Raw genomic sequence first — 24,181 nt, forward strand, 5'->3', positions numbered from 1 at the left:
CATTAGTGTAATATTTTCACCTAGATATGATAAACTTTGATAAACATAATGAAGAAGAAAAACATAAATAAACAAGATACGAACATAAATAATATATAAGTTAATTAAGCAAGTGAAATGAAATGAAAAGCATAAACAAAATATCAATGAAAGTAAAACTTAAACATTACAAAAATATAAAGAAAGAGAGCAAGAACATGATCTTGACTTTAAAATCAAGATGCCTAAATGTATGACAAATACCTCCTTTTATAGGCTAAAATTTGAAACTATTGATTTGTTGACTAATTGTTGAGTGGGTGACTACATCTTAACTTGGTGATAATCCTTATCTTCTTGTCTAAATAAAACGTCATTGTCAACATTAGGATTTGAATAGACTGTCTTCATGAAAGTTCTAGGAAATTATCTTAGTTTTCCAACAACAAAAAAATCAGTGTATTTGGACTTCTAAAACTCATGATATAGTCTGAACACTAAACAGTGTCTGGGTTATAAAAGAGATTCGGACTTTTCCATTGTTGCTATAATTTGAACTTGAAAATGATCCTTTTTTATTCTTGGACTCTATGAAAGTTTTAGGCCTATGTCTTAGCTTTCCATCTATATAGAGCAGACCTAAATCCAAGTTCTACAACTCTAGTTATGATTCAATAACCGAATAATGGTCTAATTTGGACTGAACCAACATCTTTTTTCTAAGCTTAGCCCTCTCTTTGTCTTCTCAATTTCAGTAGTTAAACTCATCAATCAATCCATTGATTTATATGATAAGCCTATATTTGAGATGAACATTTATCATAAATTAAAGATATCTTATATTATTAGATATGTTATTATAAAACAAGCTCTAGTTAAGGAATTATTAATACTTAAAGTGAAAAATAATGATATAAAATTTTGATAAAAATACACTTTTAAGTACTAATGAATAATCATCTCTATTTTTTAAAAAAAGAAAATTAGACAATATTTCATCAACCGTGACAAACAACTTGTTGTCTATTTTCTAAAATTCAGCCATTATAGAGGTGGCTCAAAAATTAAGGGAAATTCTTTTTTAACCCAAAAATCTATTTTCAACTACTCAAGATACCTAAAAAACATTTTAAATGAATCATTTATGGTATCAAATAACTCAAAAATAGGTTGAAAAAAAAATCAACTTGAATTGGTAAAACTTCCTAAGCTCAAATCTATCATTTTAGGTAAAATGAAGGCCAAAGAACACCATAATAAAACTTTTTTCATTGAATGAAACTCTTTGATATCAAAATCAATCTTTTTTATGGACGAAATCAATGTCAGCCAACCACTTTCTCTTTCCTTATTGTTTTCAGTCGAGTTTCTCCCTCATCTCTTTAACTTAAGGACTAAAAGATAAAGAAAACAAAATTTTGGACTAAAATAAAAGTCCTCACTAATATGGGATTAGCCATATATTTTATCAATATTTTTCATTTTAATGCTTTATCTTCAAATTCTTTTTATTTTTATCATAATTTGAAGCCCAATTTCTTCTAATAAAACTATAAGAAGGGCTTGGTTGGTTGTTTTGTTAACAAACACATAGACTAATAAACTATTAAAAAGGAAAAAAGAAAAAATTAAGAGCCATTGGTAATGTACTATGGCTTGTAAGGCAAACAAATGTAAAATCACACAATGTTTTGCTTTATTTTTCTGTTTTATTTTAGTCTCTTATTTTTTTATTTGATCTTATAATATTTTGTTGATTTGGGATTAATCTCAGTGATTTTTCTTTTATATTTGCACATAGGATCTCGCGATGTTGAGGGAATGTCTTATTACTCAGTTTGGCAAGATAAAGTTCAATTTAATTAATTTAAAAGAATTAGAACTTTGGGAATTGAATTTGAAGTTTCAATGAATATTCACATTATCTTTATTTGAGATTTGACTTGATATTTTATTTTAGTTATATGGTTATGGGATTCTCATAATGTGAAGGGAAATTTTTAGCACTCAATTTTACAAAACAGAATAAAATTATGTTGAAATAAAAAAATCAGGTGTTAAAGAATAAAATTGAAACTAAAATAAATAGATGGGTTAAGGTGGATGTGCATGGAAAAATAGTTGGTGTGTGCATGGAAAAATAGTTGGTGTGTGCAAACTACACCCTAACATATAAAAAAAGTCACTAGCAATGGACATGTGTGACTTCTTTGGTGGTTGAACATCACCTTTTTTAGTAGTGATGAAAACGGCATGGCAAAACCTTTTTGGTGAAATGACATGTGTCTATATAGAAAGATGATGAAACTCTAATAACCCTTTTTCCCTCCTCCCCCTTTCTTTATTTTTTTTCTTGGAATTCATGTTAATCTATCAAAAAAATAAAGGTGTCCTGTCATTTTATTTTTGTGTCAAATTTGATTCATATTATTTTTAATGTTATTTTTTGCATTAAGTTCTTTTTTTAAATTGATTTTTTTTCTAATTTTATATTTTGATATTTGGTTGGTTAAAAATTGATTTTTGTGATTTTCTTAATGAGTTAATCCTGGTCTCATAATCATAGATTATGAGTTTGAATGACTAACCTAGATTGGCATAATTTATTTTTAGATCATTTTTTAACTCTGACTTTTCTTTTCAATTTCATTATTCGACATCGAGGTTGTTGGAGATTGAGTTTCATGATTTTTTTTATGGAATTATCTTAGTTTTATGACTTTAACATGGGTTTGACAAGTTAGCTCGAGTATTGTTTTGGGTTATTTTTTAAGATTAAACATTTTTTTGAATTCATCATTCAATGTTGAATTAGTTTGAGAATTGAACTTTATATGTTTTTTTTAATCTTCTATTAGGTTATTTTATTTTCATGATCCCATTTGTGGAGTTCGATATACTTATCTAGGTTTGTCGGTATTTTTTTAAAAAATTTTAATTGATTTTTTATTTTATCTTCTAAATTTTGATAATTAGGAATTAAAAACCGTAATTTTTTATTGACTTGCTATGATATTATTTGGTCTTCCTATTTAGGTGTTGAGTTAGCATCTAACTTATCTAATATTTTATTTTATTTTTACCATGATGTCCACTTACAGTTTTCAAATAATGGATATTTCTCACTTTTTTTTTTTAACACTAGCAACAGTCGAACATCTTCCTTTTACATTCAATTTTTTTTTTTTCCCAATAAAGTCCGCGGTGCAGAGCTGGTCAGCTATCCGGCAAATAACTCAATCAAAACAAATTGAATAAAAGAGAGTAAAAAAGAGAGAGCTTCACGCGAACGAAGGTGTCTAGGAGCCAACCCCAGTTGCCAGCTGCCCGTCGGAAAGAGGTCCCCATATGCCCCGCTCTCTTGCACGTGATACCACACCCTTCCCTTCTTTCCTTTCTACAAAAACCGAAAAAGAAGAAGGTAAAAAAAATAATAATAATTAAATTTGACATATAAATAAATAAATAACTCCAAAGTAACCAAAAATTATCACTCACACAAATCGAGCGCATCCGCAGCACATCACCTATCTCTCCAAAACTCTATCTTTTTATTTATTTACTTATTAATATCCAAAGATTTTGCCAAATATTTTCGTATCCGCATCTTCAAGACATATTAAAAAAAAAAGAAAAAAGATATAAATATCTCTCCGCCTCCTTCTTCTCTCTGACCTGTTCTCTTTCCCTCCATCTACAACCCCCTCTCCCCTCCCTGGCTTTCTGTTTCTATGTAGTATTTACTCAAACACACAATAAAAAGGTGTATTTATCATATATTTCTAGAAAGAAAAGAAGAGATGAGTTTTGTTTGTTTAAAAAGGAAGGGTTGAGATTCAATTGGTGTTGGCTGGAGTGGCAATTGCTTCTTCCAATGCTTCGATCTGCTGGTATCACTCTTGCCTTTTTCTCTTTAGATTTGGTTTCCTACTCTATTCACTAGTATCTCTTTTCTATCAGATTTATGTATCATTCTAGATTCAGGATTGGATCTTTCTCTCTCTTTGTTAGGCCCATTTTGCAATGCTCAGGTTTAATTCATTAAGGGTTGATTGATTGATTGATTACAGTTATTTTTAAACAATACTGAAATAGTAAATTTGTTTAATTAAGTTAATTCTGTGTGTACGTTTTTTATTTTATTTTCTTCTTTTACATGTGTGTGTCTATTTGTATGTAATGGTAAATGACTGCGTATCTGCTCCAATGGCAATGGCATTCCCTTCACGCAAAATAAATCATGTTTGTTTGCCATCTCTAGTCAAATCAAATATCCATCAGCAGATGCAATCTCTAGTCAAAATCAATCATCCATCAGGCTTCTGACTTTGATTTCTTAGAGCTCCTTTCTAATAATTGAGCTTTACTAGATTGGTGTGTTGGTGCTCTTTCGATCTCTATATAAGGTGGGACTGAACTGTCTTGATTTCTGCGCTTCTGTATCATTGTTGGGATGTCGTGCCTCTGCACTGTGATCTCTCTAGTTTTTTTTAGATAAAAGAAAAATATTTAAACTGACAGTATGAATTTTTCAGTTTCACATGGGATTTTAGCTTTGCAGGTCAAATGGCCTCCAGCATAACCAAGCCAGAACAGAAGAGATTTTAAATACATTGTTTAGTTGTGTAAAAACCATTGCGAGATTGGCGAGGTCTTTTATGGGATAAGGAGTGGGGGACCGAAATGGTTTTACATCCCAAATATTTAAGGACATGGAGGAGACACGAGATGATTCGGGGCCAGTGGAGCAAGGGCCTTCAAATTCTGTGTGGTGGGGTCCAGACTTTATTGAGAAATTTGACTCTGTCTCTTTGCTTTCTCAAGAAGATACTTTGAGTAATAAAGAATCACCTAAAAGTTACGAGGAAGATGGTTTGTCTTCTCGGACTGCATCACAAATTCTCTGGCGCACTGGGATGCTTTCCAAACAAATACCAAATGGATTTTACTATGTCATACCGGTGAGAATTTATATATTCTAAATTCTTGTTCATATTTATTTGATATAAGTTCCTTTGGTTGAGTAGTCTGATCTTTGCTGGAACTTAATCTTTTTTACATATCCACAAATAATGTGCCTGTGAAGAAATAGTTCATTTATGAGATTATTTCTCTTGTTTATACTTGTGTTTGATAATCATTTCCTTTTAATTTGTGGTCATTATCTTCTTATGCTCAACTATGTTGGTTATGGTGTAACCTTTTGTTCTGTTTCTTGACCTTCTCTATTGCAAACATTTTCCTCTCCTCTTAACTAAGAGTTAGAAGTTGCATGTTAAAATGTACTATTAGGTCTTGTGGATAATGTGGCGCGTGCTTCCATATAGTTACAGTAGGAAGTATCTTGGGTGGTGTCAAATTCTTCTTTATTTTCTTGCTTTTTTTGGATGATTTCCTTGTAGAACACTTAATTAAAGAGAAATTTTGAAATTGATGCATAAGAGAAATTTTGAAATTGATGCATAATGTGCAACTTTGAGGTTGAGATGGTGGACCTTTTGTGCTTTTAACAAATAAAATTTATAACATTGTAACTTTTGATTTTTAGTTTTTATTACATTCTTAGACCTTTGATAGAGATAGTTTTATTTAGTTCTATCAGAATCAGACTTGAGTGATGGAAGGAAGATTCATGATAAAATAGTGGTATCAGAAAATGCATCCATCAATCTCATGACCTTTGTTGCATTGTCTCTTTGTTCTGCTTCTTTGAAAGTCGATATAAATTTTTTCTGTTGACCAAAAAATGTTTGACCTCTTTGTAGTATTTTTTTTTCTACACGTGTGTTGTTGAGAAATGCCTTCTCTTTTCTTTCTTTTCTTTTTTGGATGGTGAGAAATGAAATTAGTTCAAACAATGCTAAATGCATTTTCTGGATTATTCAAATTGTTGATATTTTCAAAGAGGATGAACATTACTTGATGGATTGTATCCTAACTTATAATTTACTTTCCAACTTGTTCCATTTGTTTGGTTGCCCACTTAGAGCGTTGATTTTCCTTCATGTTGTGATGATTTAATATCATGGATTGGTACAGGATAAAAGGCTAAAGGAGCTCTTTGTTAATATTCCAACTTTAGATGAGCTTCATTCTATGGGAGCCGAGGGTTTCAAGGCTGATGTCATTCTTGTAGATGCTAAGAAAGACAAAAAGCTTTCCATGCTTAAGCAATTGATCGTGGCACTGGTAAAAGGGTTGAACTCAAATCCAGCTGCAATGATAAAAAAGATTGCTGGATTGGTAAGAATTCTTGAATAACCATTGTTCTATTAAATGGATATCTCATTTGAAGTTTTCAGTTGCTCTTTTTTCGCCCTTTAATTATCTTTACCCTTTTCTTCTTTTTTTTTTGTTGCCCTCTCCACCTTAAACTATTTTTCTTTTTTACTGTGATGCAGTCTTAGTTATGCCAAGGAAATCTATACATCCTTAACCTATTGTCCAGACATGTTACAAACCCCTTCACTTCTTGGCAAAAACTGTTTTCTTGCCTGTGCAACTACATTGGATGTTTTCATGCATGTCTGGTGCAGGCTTCTCAAACCACACTTGTCATTAACTATTTGTGCTACAATGAAAAGATTTTCTTTTCTGTTTTTCACTTCCGCTTTAATTTACCTTTTTGCTTGTAATTTAATTGCAATGTATTAAGGTAATAATTCCTTGTTTCCAAGCCAATTCAGGGACCAAATTATACCTAGTTTTGTCTATCTTCTTAATTGTTTTGTTCCATTATTCAGTCCAAAAATTGCTCTTTTCATTTTCATTTCTCTTGTTCCTAAGCAGGTTTCTGATTTTTATAAAAGACCAAATGTGGAGAGTCCAGCAAAAGCTGCACTAGAAGAAGCCTCCCACGTGTTAGAAAATCGAGGTGTTCAGTTGCTGGGGCAAATAAAGCAAGGTTCATGCTGTCCTAGGGCAATCTTGTTTAAAGTTTTAGCAGATTCTGTAGGTCTTGAAAGTAGACTCATGGTGGTAAGCTTTTAACTTCACCCAGTGAGTTCAACTGTTCTCCTCCATTTTTATTGAATGCCCAAAATTAGTTAAAGATGCAATTTATTGCTAATTAAGATATAAAATATCTGAAAGATTTCTTACTGTTTTTTTTCCCCAGGGTTTACCAAATGATGGGATTGTTGAGTGTGTGGACTCATATAAACACATGTCTGTGATTGTTGTGTTGAATTCTGTGGAACTACTGGTTGATCTTGTGCGGTTTCCTGGTCAATTGATACCGAGTTCGACCAGGGCAATTTTTATGACTCATATTTCAGCAGCAGGGGAGAGTGACTCTGCGGAAAATGATTCCTGTGATTCTCCTCTAGAGCCAAACAGTCCTCTGTATGGTTTTGCAGAAAGAGCGGACCCTGACAGGTTAGCAAATAGCTAATGTATGATTTTTCCAAAAGTGATGATCAGTTAATGGGAGTTCTGAAAATAGCAAGTTGCCATGTCTTATTTTTGATGCCACAGTGCTGAAAAAGATGAAAACCTTCAGTTCCATAAGAAATTAGAGGCATCTTCAAATGTGTCAGGCCCTTCATTGCGAAATATGATGTTGCGATCTGCCACCTCTATTGACAGAAAATTGAGGTAATAATATATATCTTCACCTGTAAAGTTCTTTCTTGCAATTTGAACTTGGTATGACGCTTCTTGTTTCTTGCATTCTATTTTATTGTTTAAATTTTTCGTTTCTTTTTGTTGACTTTAACCATACTATAGAACAGAATGTTGCACTTGAACATGTTCTTTTCCTCTCAGCTTATCGCAAAGCGAACCAAATATTGCAACAACCTTTTGGAGACGTAGCCGGAAAAAGGTCATTGCTGAACATCGGACTGCTAGTTCAAGGTAATAGCATGGTTTCCCTTGAGAGCTTTGTCATTTGGTTTCACATTTACAGGGAATCAACATGAATGTTTGGAGGTCTAAGTTTTACCACTGTCTCCGCCAAGAGTACTCTATTAGGAGGAAAATTTCAATTCTTTCAATAGGCTTGCTGCAGGACAGTGTTTGTGAGAACTAATATATGTACTCTCTTGGTTCTTTTCTTTTCCCTCATTCCTTTTGGGGAATGATCTCCTATCTTTTAACAGTCATAAATTAAAAGAATAAGATCCCATGGCAGGGCTGTGGTATTATGGGCATAATGAACCTATTAAAGTATATTAATGTGTAATTCATAAACTTTATATAGGCCTGGTTGGGAGCCTTTCTTAAAATTGTTTTTTTTTTTTTTTTTGGGGAGGCGGGTATTTACCCATTTTAATCGTAGTGCTAAAGGCTTGAACTATATTATGGCATTTGATACCATACTTGTTATGGTTGGGCATTTCCAGGCTGTATGCCTTTTCAGCAAAAGCATAATTTGATGTTTTTTCATGCTTTTCAAGAAAGCATGTACTTTTGACTTCTTATTTGATGGGAACCTAGACCACTGGCTTTCTTTTCTACATTTCTAGTCTCTAGCTTTTAATGCCTGGAAAAATTCGAAACTGTCACTTGAAAATGCTTCTTTTCAAATAGTGAATAGGAGGGCACCTTTAGATTTGTTTTCAATGGAAAAGATAGAGGTTGGATGTTCTAACACTGTATTGGGTATTGTTTGGTTTGTGCCTTGACTTTGCATGTATGGATTCCTAGTCATTTGAGTTGCTTGGCCAGTGTCATTCTTTTCCATTTATTCTATTGGGCGAAAGTGGGGTTAGAGGTTTCATTCACATGCATGCAATTATACACATTGATTTCTATGTACTCTGATTCAATTGATCTGATTAAAAGTGTGTTGTATATTCATTTTTCATAAGTCCTAAATATGGTTGTTTGTGGTTATGTCAAAGTTAAACTATAAAACTTGTAATGGTGAAGTTTTAGATAACAACTTCATCGATCTTTGTTTTGCAGTCCTGAACATCCTTCATTGCAAGCGCGTGGTCGGTCCATGTTAAGTGGTGATAGACATTCAATTAGAGATTATGCTGATGATGTTGCTACATCAAGGTTCATACCTTTTTGTTCCTATTTTTAAAACACATTTGAGCATTATACTAGAAAATACTTCTTGTTGTTAATTGGTTGATTATCCATTTAGATTTCATTTTATGGTCTAGTTGTTTTATTCTGTTCCAGAATTATCTTTTTTCTAAAGCTAATTAGGTTCCAAATATGACTAAAATGGTTGGCGTATTGATTTTGGATCAGCTTGGTTAAGCTTCTTTGGTATTCCAGAATCCTGCACTCCCTGTCCCATAAAGAGCGTCTTGTTTGACTTCTTACACAGTTAAGAAAAAAATATTCAATCCTGTGACTGCTTTTAATGCTTTTTCAACTTTCCCTTGGGAGTCGCACCAAAAGGAAGGTTGCATCATTCAACCAAAAGCATATGGTTGGATTAAGGACTTTCTTGTGGAAATAACTTCAAAATCTTAAACCAATGGGCAAGTAGAGAAAAATATAAAAGAACAAGTACATACATCAATCACATGAGTACACCAGAAATTTACGTGATTCAGCAACTTAGGCCGATTCCATGGACAAGATGACCAAGGAAATTCACTATGAGAAAGTAGAAATTACAAGGTGTCATGCAAAATTACTCTCTTCTAAGATCCCAAAGTAACCTAAAACTCACATTTTCTTGTCTTTCTAGTCACCAAAGTATAGAGAATGGAGACATCTACGAATAAGCCTTAATCCTAAAACATGAGAACTTTAGGCTTTTACATGTGGACTATCTTCAAACTTCATAGCCATAGCAAAAGTCAATTGATAACTAGGTAAGCTCTAATACCAATTTGTTACGGAAACAACCCTAGAATCTCAAACTAATTGGCAAGTAGAGAAATATAAAAGATCAAGCACAATCAATCACACAAGAGCAAACAAGAAATTTATGTAGTGTGGCAACTTAGGCCTATTCTAAGGGCAATACGATCATGAAAATTCACTATTAGAAAAGGGGATGACAAGGTGTCATAAAAATTGCACTCTCTTCATAGATCCGAAGTAACCCAAAATTCACATTCTCTCATCTTTTTAGCAACCAAAGTGTAGAGAATGGAAGCACTTACAAATAAACCCTAACCCAAAAATATAATGATTTTAGGTGTTATATATGGACTAAGTACATGAATGTTTATTTTCTTACTTTGGCCTATAATTTAAACAAACTCAATAAAGTTTATCTCTTAAATAAGAAAACACTGCTATTTCTATTTAAATCTTCTTAAATTAAGGACTAATAAGAGACTAAACTTAAAATAAAAACACCTAGAGAATTACCAGATAAATTGGTAATTACAGAAATACCTTTGTGCACAAAAGTCATGATAAAATGTAGTAATTCTGCTTCTTTTATCTTCTGCATCAACTACAGTGTTGTTGTTGCTTCCCCCCCCATATATATATATATATAAACTGATTTTGGTTGTCTGTTTGTAAAGCCATCAAAAAACCATGCTGAAAATAATGATAAAAACCAAATTTCCTCTTCTCAGTGGAAGGTTTCCATTCTAATTATTCATAGAACTGCTAATGCACTTGGAAGCTGCTCGCTTCTATTGAATTTTTCTTAGCTGGGAAACAGAAAAACAAGATAGTTTTTAAGGCATGGACTCCTGAAAGCACACAAGACTTAAAAGTTCTTTTGGTAGTCATCAATCCAACTCTCAATAATCTTCATAAGTTGCACTTCTACATACAAATTTTTGTGCGTCCAACTTTTTTATTTACTGTTGTTACCATTTGTGCTTCACTTTTCTGAAGAATCTCATGATGCCTACAGAGGCATTTTTAGCATTTTTACTTATTTATAATTTTCCTGAAATTTACCTTTCTCTTCTCTCGATACAGGTCAATATTTTAGCAATTTAGTTCAGTACATGCGTAGAACAGAGATTCTAACTTAATTTCTACCAAAAAGAGAACAACATTAAAAAATTGAAAAATTTTAGTGTAAAGGGCAAGAAAATGTTAATAGTACATGCGTAGAACAGAGATTCTAACTTAATTTCTACCAAAAAGAGAACAACATTAAAAAATTGAAAAATTTTAGTGTAAAGGGCAAGACAATGTTAATAGCTGTTCTTGTCACCCACCCTCCCACCCCCCAAATCGTATTCTGATTGATAAAATAAATAAAACAAAATATTGAAAGCATCACTTGTTTTCTTATTTCAAAAGCGCATTTCCTTTGTAGTATGTACAACCCATGTACACACACACGTCATATATAGATCTATGGAAGTAATTTATCAAGTATATTTTCCTGTTCTCTCCTTGTTTTAAACACAATTATAACTTAGTTGCTCATGTTTTGAAAACTAATAACTTAGTCCCTTGATTAATTTTAACTGCTGTCTTATTAAAGAACTCTTGTCGCCCCCCCCCCCCCCCCAAAAAAAAAAAAAAAAAAAAACCCTGCTATGTTAGTTTTTATCTAATAATTTAAATGTCAAAGCATGCTTATGGGATTTATTAAAAAACCAACCAAGGTTTCAGTTATACAATGGTCAATCAAAGTCAAATGACTACGTTATAGGATTTCAAACACAGAGGACTAAGCATAACATACAACCAGGTTGAAAAAGTAAAAGAATGATGAATAATTTACTCTGATTTATCACAGGCAAACTCCCTGTGTTTTATGTAGAATTTTTTATTGTGAAATGTGTGTGCTTCATGGTTCTAAGCCGGTAAGTGATACTGATGTTTATGTAATATTGTCATTGAGAATTGAGAAAAGGAATATAAAAAGAGCGGAGTAAATGATGATATGAGGAAGGGTGGAGGCTGCATTATGGCATCTTTTTTAGCACACTCCCTATTCTTGAAACACACCAACAAGTGTTACTGCTTTATTATCCTAGCAGCATGTGCATAATTTACCCGATTCTTTTGTTGTTTATGCATCTCTGGTAATAATGGTATATCTACTAATTTCTATGATACAATGGTGTATAGTTGATTAGTTGTGATCTGAGATTATGCTAATATTGGATTTTCAAGTGTAGCTACAGGTCAGAGGGCGCATCAACATCAGAATCTCATAGAATGAGAAGAAGAAGTATTAGCATGACCCCAGAAATTGGTGATGACATCGTAAGGTTGATGTTTGTTTCATTATGACCTGTGCTTTATGTTGCGATGCTACTGTGCTATAGTTGTGCTTATCATATGTTGTTATTTTGACTTGATTTCTGTTTTGTTACAATTGGAGTAATCCATGTTGCCATTGTAGAAAAACAAATTATAATATTATGTTTGTTTAGATATTAGGCTATGATGTGGTTGCTGTAAGCTATGATCATGCTATGCTACTGTGACTGTAGTTATAGAAAATTCAAATTAGGTTATTCTGATTTTTCTCCGAATAGATTTATGTAATCCTTTAACTAATTTGTCTAGAATATTAGGATATCAGGTGCTCTTCTCAAGAAGGAATTCTTTTCCTATTTGGATATTTATTTTATACTAAATTTAGGATTATTAGGGTTTTGCTACCTATAAAATAGCAGCAATTCTATGTTCTAGTCAGGCTTGATATGAAATTTTATTGATAAAGTGTCCTTTGTTGGGCATGTAACTTCTCATCTCCATCTCCTAATTCTTCTCAGTGCCCATTTGGGTCCAAGGGCAGGGTTGGTTTTTATGGCTTTTTGGGAAGAAAGCCCAATCCAATATGTTTAGTTACACAAAGTGGGCTACGGGCCTATGTGGGCTGCATTCTAGAAAACCTAGGAGCTAGTTTTTCTGGAGCCGCTCCATTTTGGAGCTTTACTAGCCTTTTTCTTTCATACTATTTGTAATGGCTATTTCAACACCTTTGTTTAGAGAACACTTCTTTTCTAGTAGCCATCTCTTGGCTATCTACTATTACAACATAGTCAAGCTACAACTACAACCACAACCTTATTCTCATGCAGTATTACACTTGTTTTTGTTGTTCTCATATCCAAGGCTATTCTGTTTCATTTTGGTATACAGGCTGAAGTGATTCTTTACCCTTTCATTTATAGTTTTTTCCTTGTACACTTTTAACCAAAGTATCCTATCACCATGATGACAAATGCTGAGCTGAGTTCCAAATTTCTTCCTTTTTGCACCTCATGAAAATGAGATTGCCAAGAATGACACATAGACACTATAACTTTTATGAGAAAGATGACATCAGTGGATGCTTCTATCAAGGTAATAAAAGGCGAGTTGTTTTTGAGCAAGTACTTTGGGGAAATCGGAAGGTGTACATCTAGCCTTTCCAAACTTGGTCTTTGAATTTCAACTAGGAGACAACCTAAAAGGACCTAGTACACAAATGTCTAGCAACAATAACCTGTTCTACAACAATTGCCTTGATAAAAAATGATTCTAGCATTTATCTTGGACTTCACCCACCAGGTAACTGCTGAAAGCCTCAGCCTTGGAGTATTAATATTTCCTTTATTTAATTGTTTTCTATACTTAAAGATTCTTAATAGATATTTGGAGTTATACTATTTACCATTCAGTGGGAAGTATCTTTTATTAGGAATCTACCTTTATTTCATATTTAGTTGGTCCTATAACAATATTTATTTCTCAGCTCCAGGATCCTAATTTTATCAGTTCTGAAATTTCGTAGTTTGTACCGGGCACCTAAGACATTGGAAGTTGAGATGTTATTGATTGATGAGATAAAATTTAGCAGAATTTGGTTCTTCTTTGAGTGGTTTTCTCAATATCTTTGTTTTATCCTTGTTTACATGGGTTATTTGGTTATCATGTTCAATGATAGAAGCTGTTGTTCAATCAGCCTTTGGTATTCATTGACAAAATTGCTCAAGCTGTTTGAAACTTTGATTGATTGAATTTGGATAAAATGTCTTGTTCTTATATGGTAAAATTAATCAACTATTTCAGGGCTGTACGTGCTATGAATGAAACTTTGAAGCAAAATCGTCTTTTGAGTGAACATGGCAATGATAGGTTGTTTACAAATAATTTAGATGACAAGGACAATGGCTCAGATCTTCAAAAAAATGTATGTTTTTTCTTTTTCGTACTTTTGTTTCTCTCCTTGGCATAAGAACTTCTCTTTGCCAATTATTGTTTATGTTCATATTATTTTGGGTTTTAACTGCCATTTATTCTTCTCCAGACTATTCATAAACATGGAATTTGATTTTGGGCACATGAGTGGCCAAGCATGGTTGTTTGCCTGTATAATTAGCATCACCAAACCAAGTAGATCCTATGGTCTTGTCTGTCTGCTTTGATGGATCACCATCCTTTTCAGTAAGAGAAGAGAGAAATCTTGTGTGAGTCCTTTGACATATGGATGTGGGTTATGGACTCAGCCGTGCCTAGCTTACATGGCATAAAAAAAAAGTCACATCTTGTATATTTGTGATACCAGGATTGAATTGTCTATTCCACCACAAACAATCTAAAGTTACTGGATGCTAGTCATTCTTCTATTAAATTTCCCAATATAGGTTCTGCACATAGCTAGTAAGATCCATTAATATACTCTTTTCCTTACTGTTGTTTCTTCACAGTGAGTTCCATGTGTTAGTTTAGTTAGTGAGGTTATGTTGAGTCATTAGCCTCCAAATGCATAAATAGGCTTAGTGTAGTTATCCCACATTTGTTATCATCCCCCTAGCATTCTTGGTACTAATTAATCAATTTGTGCATGAATCAGGTGTCAAATTTTGATCTTGATGGTCGTGAGGGAATATCTGGTGGAAGGTCTGCTTTATATACCCTTGAAAGTGACCACATAAATTCCCAGAAGGCAATTTCATTACCTTCTTCCCCACATGAATATAGAAGTCAAACTTCCCAGAGCAGCAGATCTTCAGGCTTTGTAGCAAATGATCAATTGGTTACAACATGGAATAAAGTTCTTGAATCTCCCTTGTTCCATAGTAAACCCCTACTACCATTTCAAGAATGGAATATTGATTTCTCAGAATTAACTGTTGGAGCTCGTGTTGGGATTGGTAAGCATCAGTACCTACATTTTTCAGTTGTTATGTTGGCTTTGAATTTTGATTCTGTCAATACTTCAGTACAAAATTTACCTATTATAGTTATACATTTTTTTGGAATGAGTCGGCATACAATTTTGTAATCTTTCAAGAGTCCTTGGTGAACAGTACTGTGTTGTCTCTATTGTAATTGCAGTAATAGCAAACATTGTGCTTGGATTGAAGGTTCCAATACACTGTTGGTTGTCTAAAATCTTAATAGATGTTTTCATATAAGAGGAAAGGAACAGGCACGCATTTCATGAACTTGAAATTTTAATTTCTCACTTTAAAATACTTCCAAGTATTTTGATGGTTTCAGTGTCCTTGGTCTCACTTTAAAATACTTCCAAGTATTTTGATGGTTTCAGTGTCCTTGGTCTCACTTTAAAATACTTCCAAGTATTTTGATGGTTTCAGTGTCCTTGGATTGTCTTGTTTTAGTTCTATCATGAAGCCCTTCCTGGGATTTCTTTTTTTCTTGGATAAATTTCTGTGGTTGAATTTGTTTTCCTACCTATGCTATTGACATGAGAATCTTGTCTTTTATGATCGTTTTATTTTTTCATTGATAAATTGAAATAGAATGTTTTGATTGTTGATGTTTTCCCGTTATTATGCAATGATCTACAGGTTTTGAGTTTGTTATCTCTCCTTTAAACTGTCATATATAGCTGGCCAGTGACCTTGGTTGCAGTTTCACTGGATGAACCCTCATCAACCACCATTCAGATTTAAAGATTTGATATCAGTCCAAATATTTGAGCACAATCTCATATGCATACCATTCCTTCAACTTTTATGTCTTTAGTTCTCCATTTATTTGGGTGGTTTTTTGTTATGAGGAAATCATAACCAGTGTTTTCTCAAGCTGTTGGCAGCAGGCATTGTTCACTTTCTTACTATTATTTTATGGGTGGTTGCTCTGCCATCTATTAGTGTACCCTTGAATTCATGGTTCAACTTTGATTTCATGTTCTCATTTTGTGTCATCCAGAATTTAATATACAGATGCATGCTTTTATGAAGAGTCTGACCCCAACCTGCTCTAAACTCCCTAGATGGATGGAGAGTGAGAAAATAAAATAGAAAAGAGCTATCTAAATTGTGCAGTATAGAAGCTTGAACAACAGATAATATTTGTTGCTCAGCTGAAAAAACTGCTATGAAGAAAGTTTGAATGTCGCCCATCTTAAAATTTGAACATATCTGATGGAAGGAATGACGCACTAAGCTTAGCTTTCCATCAATGCAGTTCTTAGAGCCTTATCCTTCCTAACTCCCTTTCATCCTCTCCGCTCTGCCTGCACTGTAGTCTAAATTGATAATCAAAGCAGCATCTTGTATATGGAAACAAAATTAATATTCTGTTTTTGTGGGGTAAAGTCATTTATATATAAAATGCTTTATTGAAGTTAGCTCTCTTGATTGTATATAGGGTTTTTTGGGGAGGTATTTCGTGGCGTATGGAATGGTACAGATGTCGCAATCAAGGTCTTTCTAGAGCAAGATCTAACTGCTGAAAACATGGAGGACTTCTGCAATGAGATATCAATTCTTAGGTCTCTCCTTATTCATATGTCGGTTTCTTTACTTTTATCCTGTCAATATTTCTGACGTTATCTTATGAATTTTTGCATGTGACTTCTTCCAGCCGTCTTCGACATCCCAATGGTATTCCTCTCACCTGCTAATTGCTTAAGTTGTATCTTTTATATTTCACTTATCTAAGATTTCTGGACGTGATGTCTGTATGTATAACTTGGAATTGTGAATTTAACAAGATCTACGGTCTCATAAAAGATAGGAGGGATCTTCTTGTTACTGTTTGACTGGCAAGTTTCTTGCCTATTTTTCTGATGGAGAATGAACGGAAAATTTCTGAGATACTTGTGATTGGAAACTTAGAGATTACTTAATTGGAAAATCTAGGTATATTGGACTATTGTAGTATTTAGACTTATTTGAGGATTTTATATGGGTAAATTACAAAAATAACCCTGACCAGTTACCTCCTTCACAATGTTACCCTTACTGATTTGGGCAATTAATTTTGTTCTTAGAATTACTTAATGTTTGCATTCTCACCCTTCCATTCAGTCTTTGCTAAAAACAAATAGATTTTGGATTTTAATTATTTGTTTTCTACTTAGTTTAGAACTTTTAATTTAATTAATAATTTCTATTTTGGAATCTCAGTGCTAGATGTATTCTATTAATTAGGTAAGTTTTGATTAGGGATTCTATAAAAGATTTTAGGACTGCTCACCCTGCCTTGGCTTTTTTTGTGACCTCATAGCTGCTGGTTTTGCCCTTTTTGGATTTTCCATTTTGATGTAGCACTGATTTGATTGGATGCTGAATATGGTTTTTGTTCAAACATGGTCATTTGAAATTCAGTATGTTCAGTACCTTGCTTTTAGTTTGGTGTCTGTGAAAAGAAGTGAAATTTCTGTCCAAATCTATTGAGTGAAAATTATGGGAGATTGATAATGACAAAGAAAGAGATGTAACTTTGGTATCAAAGCCTAAGCTCAACCCAAACTCGTAACATTAATTTTTTGATCACCATATCACCCTAAATTTATAACAGGTCCAGGAATTTGACTTTCATAAACCCGTTGAGCTTTTTGGTTGGATTTGGGACCCAGCAAATTAAATGGAACAAAGACTCAATGAGCAACTTCAAGCTGTGGAAAGCTGAATCGAAGTAATGTTGAGTTTTTCCCGGGAAGAGGAGAATGTTGGAGAATGAATGGAACATATATAAGAATTTTCTTTCTAGTAAAGTAGGAGATTTGTTCTACTTTCTTTGAATGCTATTTGGTGGATCTAGTTACTTATCTTGGTATGTTATTTGTTTTATATTAAAAAAAAGGTCATGATAATGTGCAGTATTAGTTATGGATTTTATTTTGTTAAGACCTTACTGCATTTTCTTTTCCATTTTAGGGTTTAACTAGGGTTTAGGTGCCTATATATAATGGAAGTAATCTACTAATTTGAGGTAGTTGAAGGTTATTGAGAGTTGAAACTTCATTTTTCTCCCTTTTGTATTCTTCTTCTCCACCTTCCTTCCTTCCTTGCTATCTTTCTTCTACTTCATTTTATTTCCTGACATCTGAACCAACTGATGCTGGTTGTCACAGTTATCTTATTTCTGGGTGCTTGCACGAGGCCTCCACGCTTATCAATGGTGACTGAATACATGGAGATGGGGTCCTTGTATTATTTGATCCACTTGAGTGGCCAGAAGAAGAAGCTTAGCTGGCGGAGGAAGCTAAAAATGTTATGTGATATATGCAGGTGTGTTTGTCATGTCCTAATTTAGAAAATGCTTCTGTGGATAAGCATCTTTGCTTGTTTATTTTGAGGAACTAACTTTGAAAATTTGTGGTGGTCTTAGCTAAACAATTTTCTTGAATGCAAACTTCTCTATTCTTTTATCATGGTTTATATGTGACATCATTTTTAAGAATATAATATTATGCCTAATACCTCCCTTGGAGCTTGATGAGTAGAGATAAAGAACACTGCTCTCTGTAGAGAAGAGAAACTTGACATGATTGTGAAAGGTTGATACACAACATCGCCTATGTGATACAAATAGACAACTGAAGCGAAGAGATGCTTTTAAATGAATTTTTTTTGTGCCTAACTGATAATGAGAGCCTCTATATATAATTGCCAACTATCCTTGACTCCTATCTGTGTAATTGCCAACTATCCTTGACTCCTATCTGGGGATTTTGACTGCTACTTGTTACCATCATTGAAGCTTGTGTGGGCTGGGTAACTTATTAGCTGTTAAAAAAGAGTGGGTGCTTTGAGCTGCTAGTTCCAGTAGCATTTTAGTAAGCTACATTAGGTAATTAATTACAAGTTGGCATTCAGCTATGTTCTGATTATATAATATTTTATTCTTTTGCTCGTCATTAAGGGGGTTGATGTGCATGCATCGAATGAGGATAGTTCATCGGGATCTTAAAAGTGCAAATTGCCTTGTGAATAAGCATATGACAGTCAAGATCTGTGATTTTGGACTCTCCAGAGTAATGACAGACACACCAATCAGGGACTCCTCTTCTGCTGGAACTCCTGAATGGATGGCACCAGAGCTAATTCGTAATGAACTCTTCACTGAAAAATGTGATATTTTCAGCCTAGGGGTGATAATGTGGGAGCTCTGCACACTAAATAGGCCATGGGAAGGTGTACCACCAGAAAGGGTATGCTTAGTCGTTCTCATTTCACTTCAGAATTTTATGTCTTTTTCTCTTTGGGGCAGTTGCGTGATGAATAATGTGTTCCTTCAGGACCTTTACTAGATTTATCTTGTATGTTACACTCTTTCTATCAGGACTCCCTTTTTTCATTCCCCAACTCTTTTGTTTCCCATATTTCTGCAATTTGACTTGTAGTTCTTTTTCTTTATCCTGTGTAGGTGGTTTATGCTGTTGCGAATGAGAGATCCCGTTTGGAGATTCCAGAAGGTCCACTGGGCAAGCTAATATCAGGTAACTCTATCTGTGGTTACAGGCTAACGGAGATCATTTAATTTTTTTTAATAACTTTGCCGGAGCCCCAAAACATGTGCTTTGCTTGTGATAATTGGCTTTGAAGAATAATTTCGAAGAGCATGCATGCTTGCCCCATTCCTAGTTCCTCTATTTGGAATTTCTCGTTTAAATAAATGTTTTTGTTACCCAATTATAATTATTTTCATGGGTGGATACTAGAGTTGTCTTAAACAATGTATAATGTGCCTTTTTTTTTTTTTTTCTCCAGATTGCTGGGCAGATTCGCATTTACGGCCAAGCTGTGAAGAGATACTTTCTCGATTGCATGATTGCGAGTATGAGCTTTGCCGATAAGTATGTTTCTAGTGCATATATGGTAGAGGTGTTGCAATGTTCTCGGCTAAGTTGTAAACTCATAATTTTCCAAATCATTGTGAAAACATAAAATTCTTCAATTTTTCTGGGGCACAAACTCTATCGTTTTTGTTCAATTTTCTGCCAGATAATGAGATAGAAAAAAAATAGTTTCGATTGCAGTTGACAATCTAGAAATTTTATACGATATCTGCTCCTTTCAATGCGACGCCAGAAAAAAGAAAGACAAAAGAGGAAGGATCTAAAATATTGACCATACCTATTGATTGAGTAATTGCAAAAGGTGACTCATTGCAAGGCATTCCGCAAGAAGACCAGCTCCTTGAAGCGACAGACACCTTTGATTGACGTCCCTATCTTGTGGTGGCAAATAATCAAAAGCTCATACAGGCTTAAATTCCCGATTCCATTCAAGAAGAACCTCTTCCGCTGGCTCAAATCCACCTGCCCATATGATGTGGTAAATGCAAAACCTTTTGTATACAATCCAGCTGCATCTTTGACAGTCGAGGATAACAAGCAAGGCAGATAAACGCTTCGATGGTTTGTGCCCGCTTCTGCAGTCTCTTTCAACCCTATCCTGATTTCCTCAATATTTGGATGAACATCAAGGCCAGTCATCGGCAGTGGAGTCAAAAGCTCACCAGCACCAATCCATAGAGAAAATTCTATTTCCATTGCTTTGCTCACTGGAGGAAAAATCAGGATGCAAAGAATACTTTGCACCTATTCTTTTTGCTTGCATACTCATGCTCTTCGCAACCATCCCGGACACAGTCGACGTGTAGTCTTTCAATCACATCCTGAACAGGTTCCAGTGATCGCAAAGATGCTGCAGCACTAGGATTCTCGCAATAGGATATTTTGACCTCTATCAGAGTCTTATGGAGCAATGAGGCCATTGTCCTCGTTCCTTTCATTGCATCCCTTAACTTCAAACTTCGCCAGTTTACAGCACCGCCTACCAATCTTGATCAACCCCATAACCCCATGTTCGTCAAATCTGCCGAGTTTTTATCGACAATGATTCCAGGCCTGAACACAAGCCAACTTCATCAAGCCCCGTCTCAATGGCCACACATATCCCATCAAACTGCCCCAATTTAAGCAGTTTCAACTCAGGACATTTTGAATGAAGCGCTTCCAAAGCCAAAGCACTATCCCTGACATTCTGGTAAACATCCGGAACCAACTCCTGTAAAAGAGGAAGGGCAGCGAAAAAATCCACCCCCGCTTTACTAATCCTTTCATCCTCCATCGTGTATCCATCATCTTCAGGTTCCTCTCTAGTGCTCCCCAAGGACGCCATATCAACGAGATGCCAAACCCTTAATTTAAGACAGTTAGCAGCAAGGTCTCGTCACCAACGCATCCAATGTAACTTGGATCATCGAAGATACAAATAACTAATAAACTTGGTTGGACCAGCGCAAGCTGCAGTGATTGCGTTGAAACCATCAGTTAAAGCAGCAGTTAAAAGATCCAAGGATGTCAAGACCCTGGACACAATAGGATAGGCTTGCAAAATTGGAGGGATATGCTCATTCTAGTATAAAAACAGGATAGGCCGAGGCTAGTAAGGGCCTGGCAGTGCTCAAAACAGAGGGTCTAAATCATTTCCAGCGTCGATGCGAAGGCATGAGCTTGACATGGCTCAGTCACGGCCACGAGGATGGCTCATTTCTTGTTATAAGATATATACATTAAATAGATTTATATAAAAATTTTATATGTAGAGATTATTTATATTTATAAAAAAACTTATGTAATGGTTATATAAATAATTATTAGACTTGAGATTACTAAATTATCTTATATAAAGAATATTATACTTTGATCTTGTTATATATTTTAATCAAGGTAACGAAAAGACAAAATTGAATATACCATGAACTATATGAAGGTACTTGAGTGATTAAGAGAGGATTTATCATCCTAGATGAATTAGAAAAAATATTACATTTATTCTCAAATAGTATTGACTGTGAAATCTTTTGTCAAAGATGGAATTGGATTTTGAAATAGTTTCAAATTTTATTCAAATGATGAATGACTATTATGTTGATAACAAATATGATTTAACATGAAATATATGCTCCATGCTTTAGTGTTAAATCAAAACATTATCAATAAAAATAATATTAATTACACTGAGAAATCAGTCACTAAAGGATTAAGTCAAACCACTAATGATTGTTCTAAAATTTGAGAGATCATGACATGTTGCAACCACTAATGATTGTTCTAAAATTTGAGGGATCATGACATGTTGCTAGACAATGTATCTAGATAATGTATCTGATCTTCAAATATAAATGAATTATTTATTAAATTGATAATAAATTATTTTTAAAATTTTTTTAATTCTATTTAATTAAAATTAAAATTTGTATTTGAATAAACATATTAAGAACCTAATAAATCACATACATTAATAATCATTTCCAAAACGAAGGGACAAGGAGCATTGATGCGAAGGGATGAGCTTGCCATGGCTCGGTCGCGACTACGAGGATGGAAGGAGATCTTCTTTTTTTAATATGCCTTGCAATAATTTTTTTTTGTTACACTTGGTATTGTTATATTTATATAAATATCTATTTTTTATTTCTAAATACATAATTTATCTTTAATATTAATATAATATTAGATTAATAAATTTAGAGTACATATAAAGTCTATAACATAAAAACACATTGCTAATAAAATTATAAAGTTGTTCCTAAAATATTTATAGTCGATACTTTTTTAAATACTGAATATTCATTAGAGCTATAAATTATTTAATTGATAATAAATTAATTTTTTAAATTCTATTTAATTAAAATTAAAATTTATATTTGAGTCAACGTATTAAGAACCTAATGGATTACACACATTAAGAATCATTGGTCAAACTTTCTGAGATGATTTAATTATGTATCACTTGATTAAAATCTATTTTAGAAATGAAGAACTAGAATATAATTAATACATATTATATTTCTAGACCTAGAAAAATCAAGTAAGGATTTGATTGTATTAATTTCTAAAATTTTCATGAACTAATATATGGATATTATTCAAGGAAAAATTAATATTTTACTAATTTATAGGTTTTTTTTTAGATTTTTCTATAAATAGAAAGCTATGCTACAAAAACACAGAATTAGAACTAACACTCTAGGCATATCAATCTCTCTCTTCTAAATAGGGATTTAGAATATTTCTCATATATGGTTTGTATGGATTACTGTTGGAGGCCAAACAATTAGACAACTTGTAGTTTGCGATAACTCGACATTTAAAGAATTATTCAAAACAAAAAAGATTATATATTCAAGTAATAAATCCCTAACCTTAGATTTGTCTAACAAGATTCTAGAGACTTCCGAATAATTTCATTTTATGGTTTCCGCTGCTTGTATGATATTCAAGACACTAACAGATCGAGAATAGATGATGATGGAGGTTGCTAAAGGGAAGGCCAAATGAAGGTGGTGGTGGAGGAGGAAAGGATATGAGGTGGTGCAGGATAGGAGATCAGAATGACCCTAATGATAGAGTAGAGAGAGATTAAGGTGAGTCATTGATATGAAACATGTAGGAATCATGTGAATATGGCACGTATTGCCACGAAATGTGAGGGAGGTGCGGGTGCATCTCTCTAGAGCTAGGAATTTCCTGTTTACCAGGGAGAGCGAATTTTAGGTTTGAGTATCAGAAACTAATATAAAATGGTTGACAAAATCATAATCGACAAATCATTTAGGGTAACAACCGTAGCCCTTATAAATGCCCTTTTGCCTTAACAACTAACTAACATTCTTGTTTACCTTTGGTTTGGTGGGTTTTTGTTACAAGTTTTAGAGTTGATTTCAAAAAGAGAGAGAAAAAGAAAGATGGGTCTTCCCATAAAGATGAGGAGAATGTATGGAGGTGGACATACTATTCAAGTGGTTTTGATTTTTCTGCTGAATCTGTTTTTAAAGTATTTTTTATTTTAAAAAATATTATTTTTATATGTTTTTGATAATTTTAATAAACTAATATTAAAAATTAAAAAATATATTATTTTAATATATTTTAATTTGAAAAGTATTTTTATAAACTATATTAAATATTAATTTTTTTAAAATCATAAGTTTATTTATTTTTTTAACAACTTATGATTTAAGTTTAGTTTCTAAAGAATTTTATACACTATCATATGATATATAAAAGGTGAATACAATGACATTACATAAATGAGAGGTAGGGTAGCGGTGGCAATGGAGAGCCACATAATTTTATCTTAACTAAATCACTCTACTT

The 24,181-nt window shown here is 33.4% G+C and overlaps 1 protein-coding gene, 2 long non-coding RNA genes and 1 pseudogene across 6 annotated transcripts; 2 read left to right on the forward strand and 2 right to left on the reverse strand.

The window, feature by feature from the left end:
• The first annotated feature begins 3,562 nt into the window (after positions 1-3,562).
• LOC105113618 (serine/threonine-protein kinase EDR1-like) lies at positions 3,563-20,049 on the forward strand. 4 transcript variants are annotated; one of them, XM_011009860.1, is made up of 17 exons: positions 3,563-3,869; positions 4,515-4,940; positions 6,019-6,222; positions 6,769-6,957; positions 7,097-7,356; positions 7,456-7,575; positions 7,747-7,836; positions 8,890-8,985; positions 11,997-12,089; positions 13,882-14,002; positions 14,666-14,966; positions 16,432-16,555; positions 16,648-16,667; positions 18,143-18,299; positions 18,934-19,222; positions 19,438-19,510; positions 19,782-20,049. In XM_011009860.1, the coding sequence occupies exons 2-17, from the start codon at positions 4,692-4,694 to the stop codon at positions 19,865-19,867; spliced, it is 2,472 nt and encodes an 823-aa protein (XP_011008162.1). In that variant the 5' UTR covers positions 3,563-3,869; positions 4,515-4,691; the 3' UTR covers positions 19,868-20,049. The 4 variants fall into 4 exon arrangements, with proteins under 4 accessions (XP_011008162.1, XP_011008165.1, XP_011008164.1 ...); XM_011009863.1 differs by having other exon boundaries at positions 12,003-12,089; XM_011009862.1 differs by having other exon boundaries at positions 4,533-4,940.
• Positions 8,992-11,402, forward strand: LOC105113617 (uncharacterized). The gene is made up of 2 exons (XR_839997.1): positions 8,992-10,865; positions 10,967-11,402. It is a non-coding gene; the product is annotated as an uncharacterized LOC105113617 (long non-coding RNA).
• LOC105113616 (uncharacterized) lies at positions 12,252-21,866 on the reverse strand. The gene is made up of 3 exons (XR_839996.1): positions 21,776-21,866; positions 13,128-13,132; positions 12,252-12,262 (listed from the first exon to the last, which is right to left on the reverse strand). It is a non-coding gene; the product is annotated as an uncharacterized LOC105113616 (long non-coding RNA).
• On the reverse strand, positions 20,127-22,407 carry LOC105113615 (F-box/LRR-repeat MAX2 homolog A-like; annotated as a pseudogene).
• Positions 22,408-24,181: the final 1,774 nt, after the last annotated feature.

This window comes from Populus euphratica, unplaced genomic scaffold (genome assembly GCF_000495115.2).
Source record: "Populus euphratica unplaced genomic scaffold, PopEup_1.0 scaffold437.1, whole genome shotgun sequence".
Lineage (NCBI taxonomy): Eukaryota > Viridiplantae > Streptophyta > Magnoliopsida > Malpighiales > Salicaceae > Populus > Populus euphratica.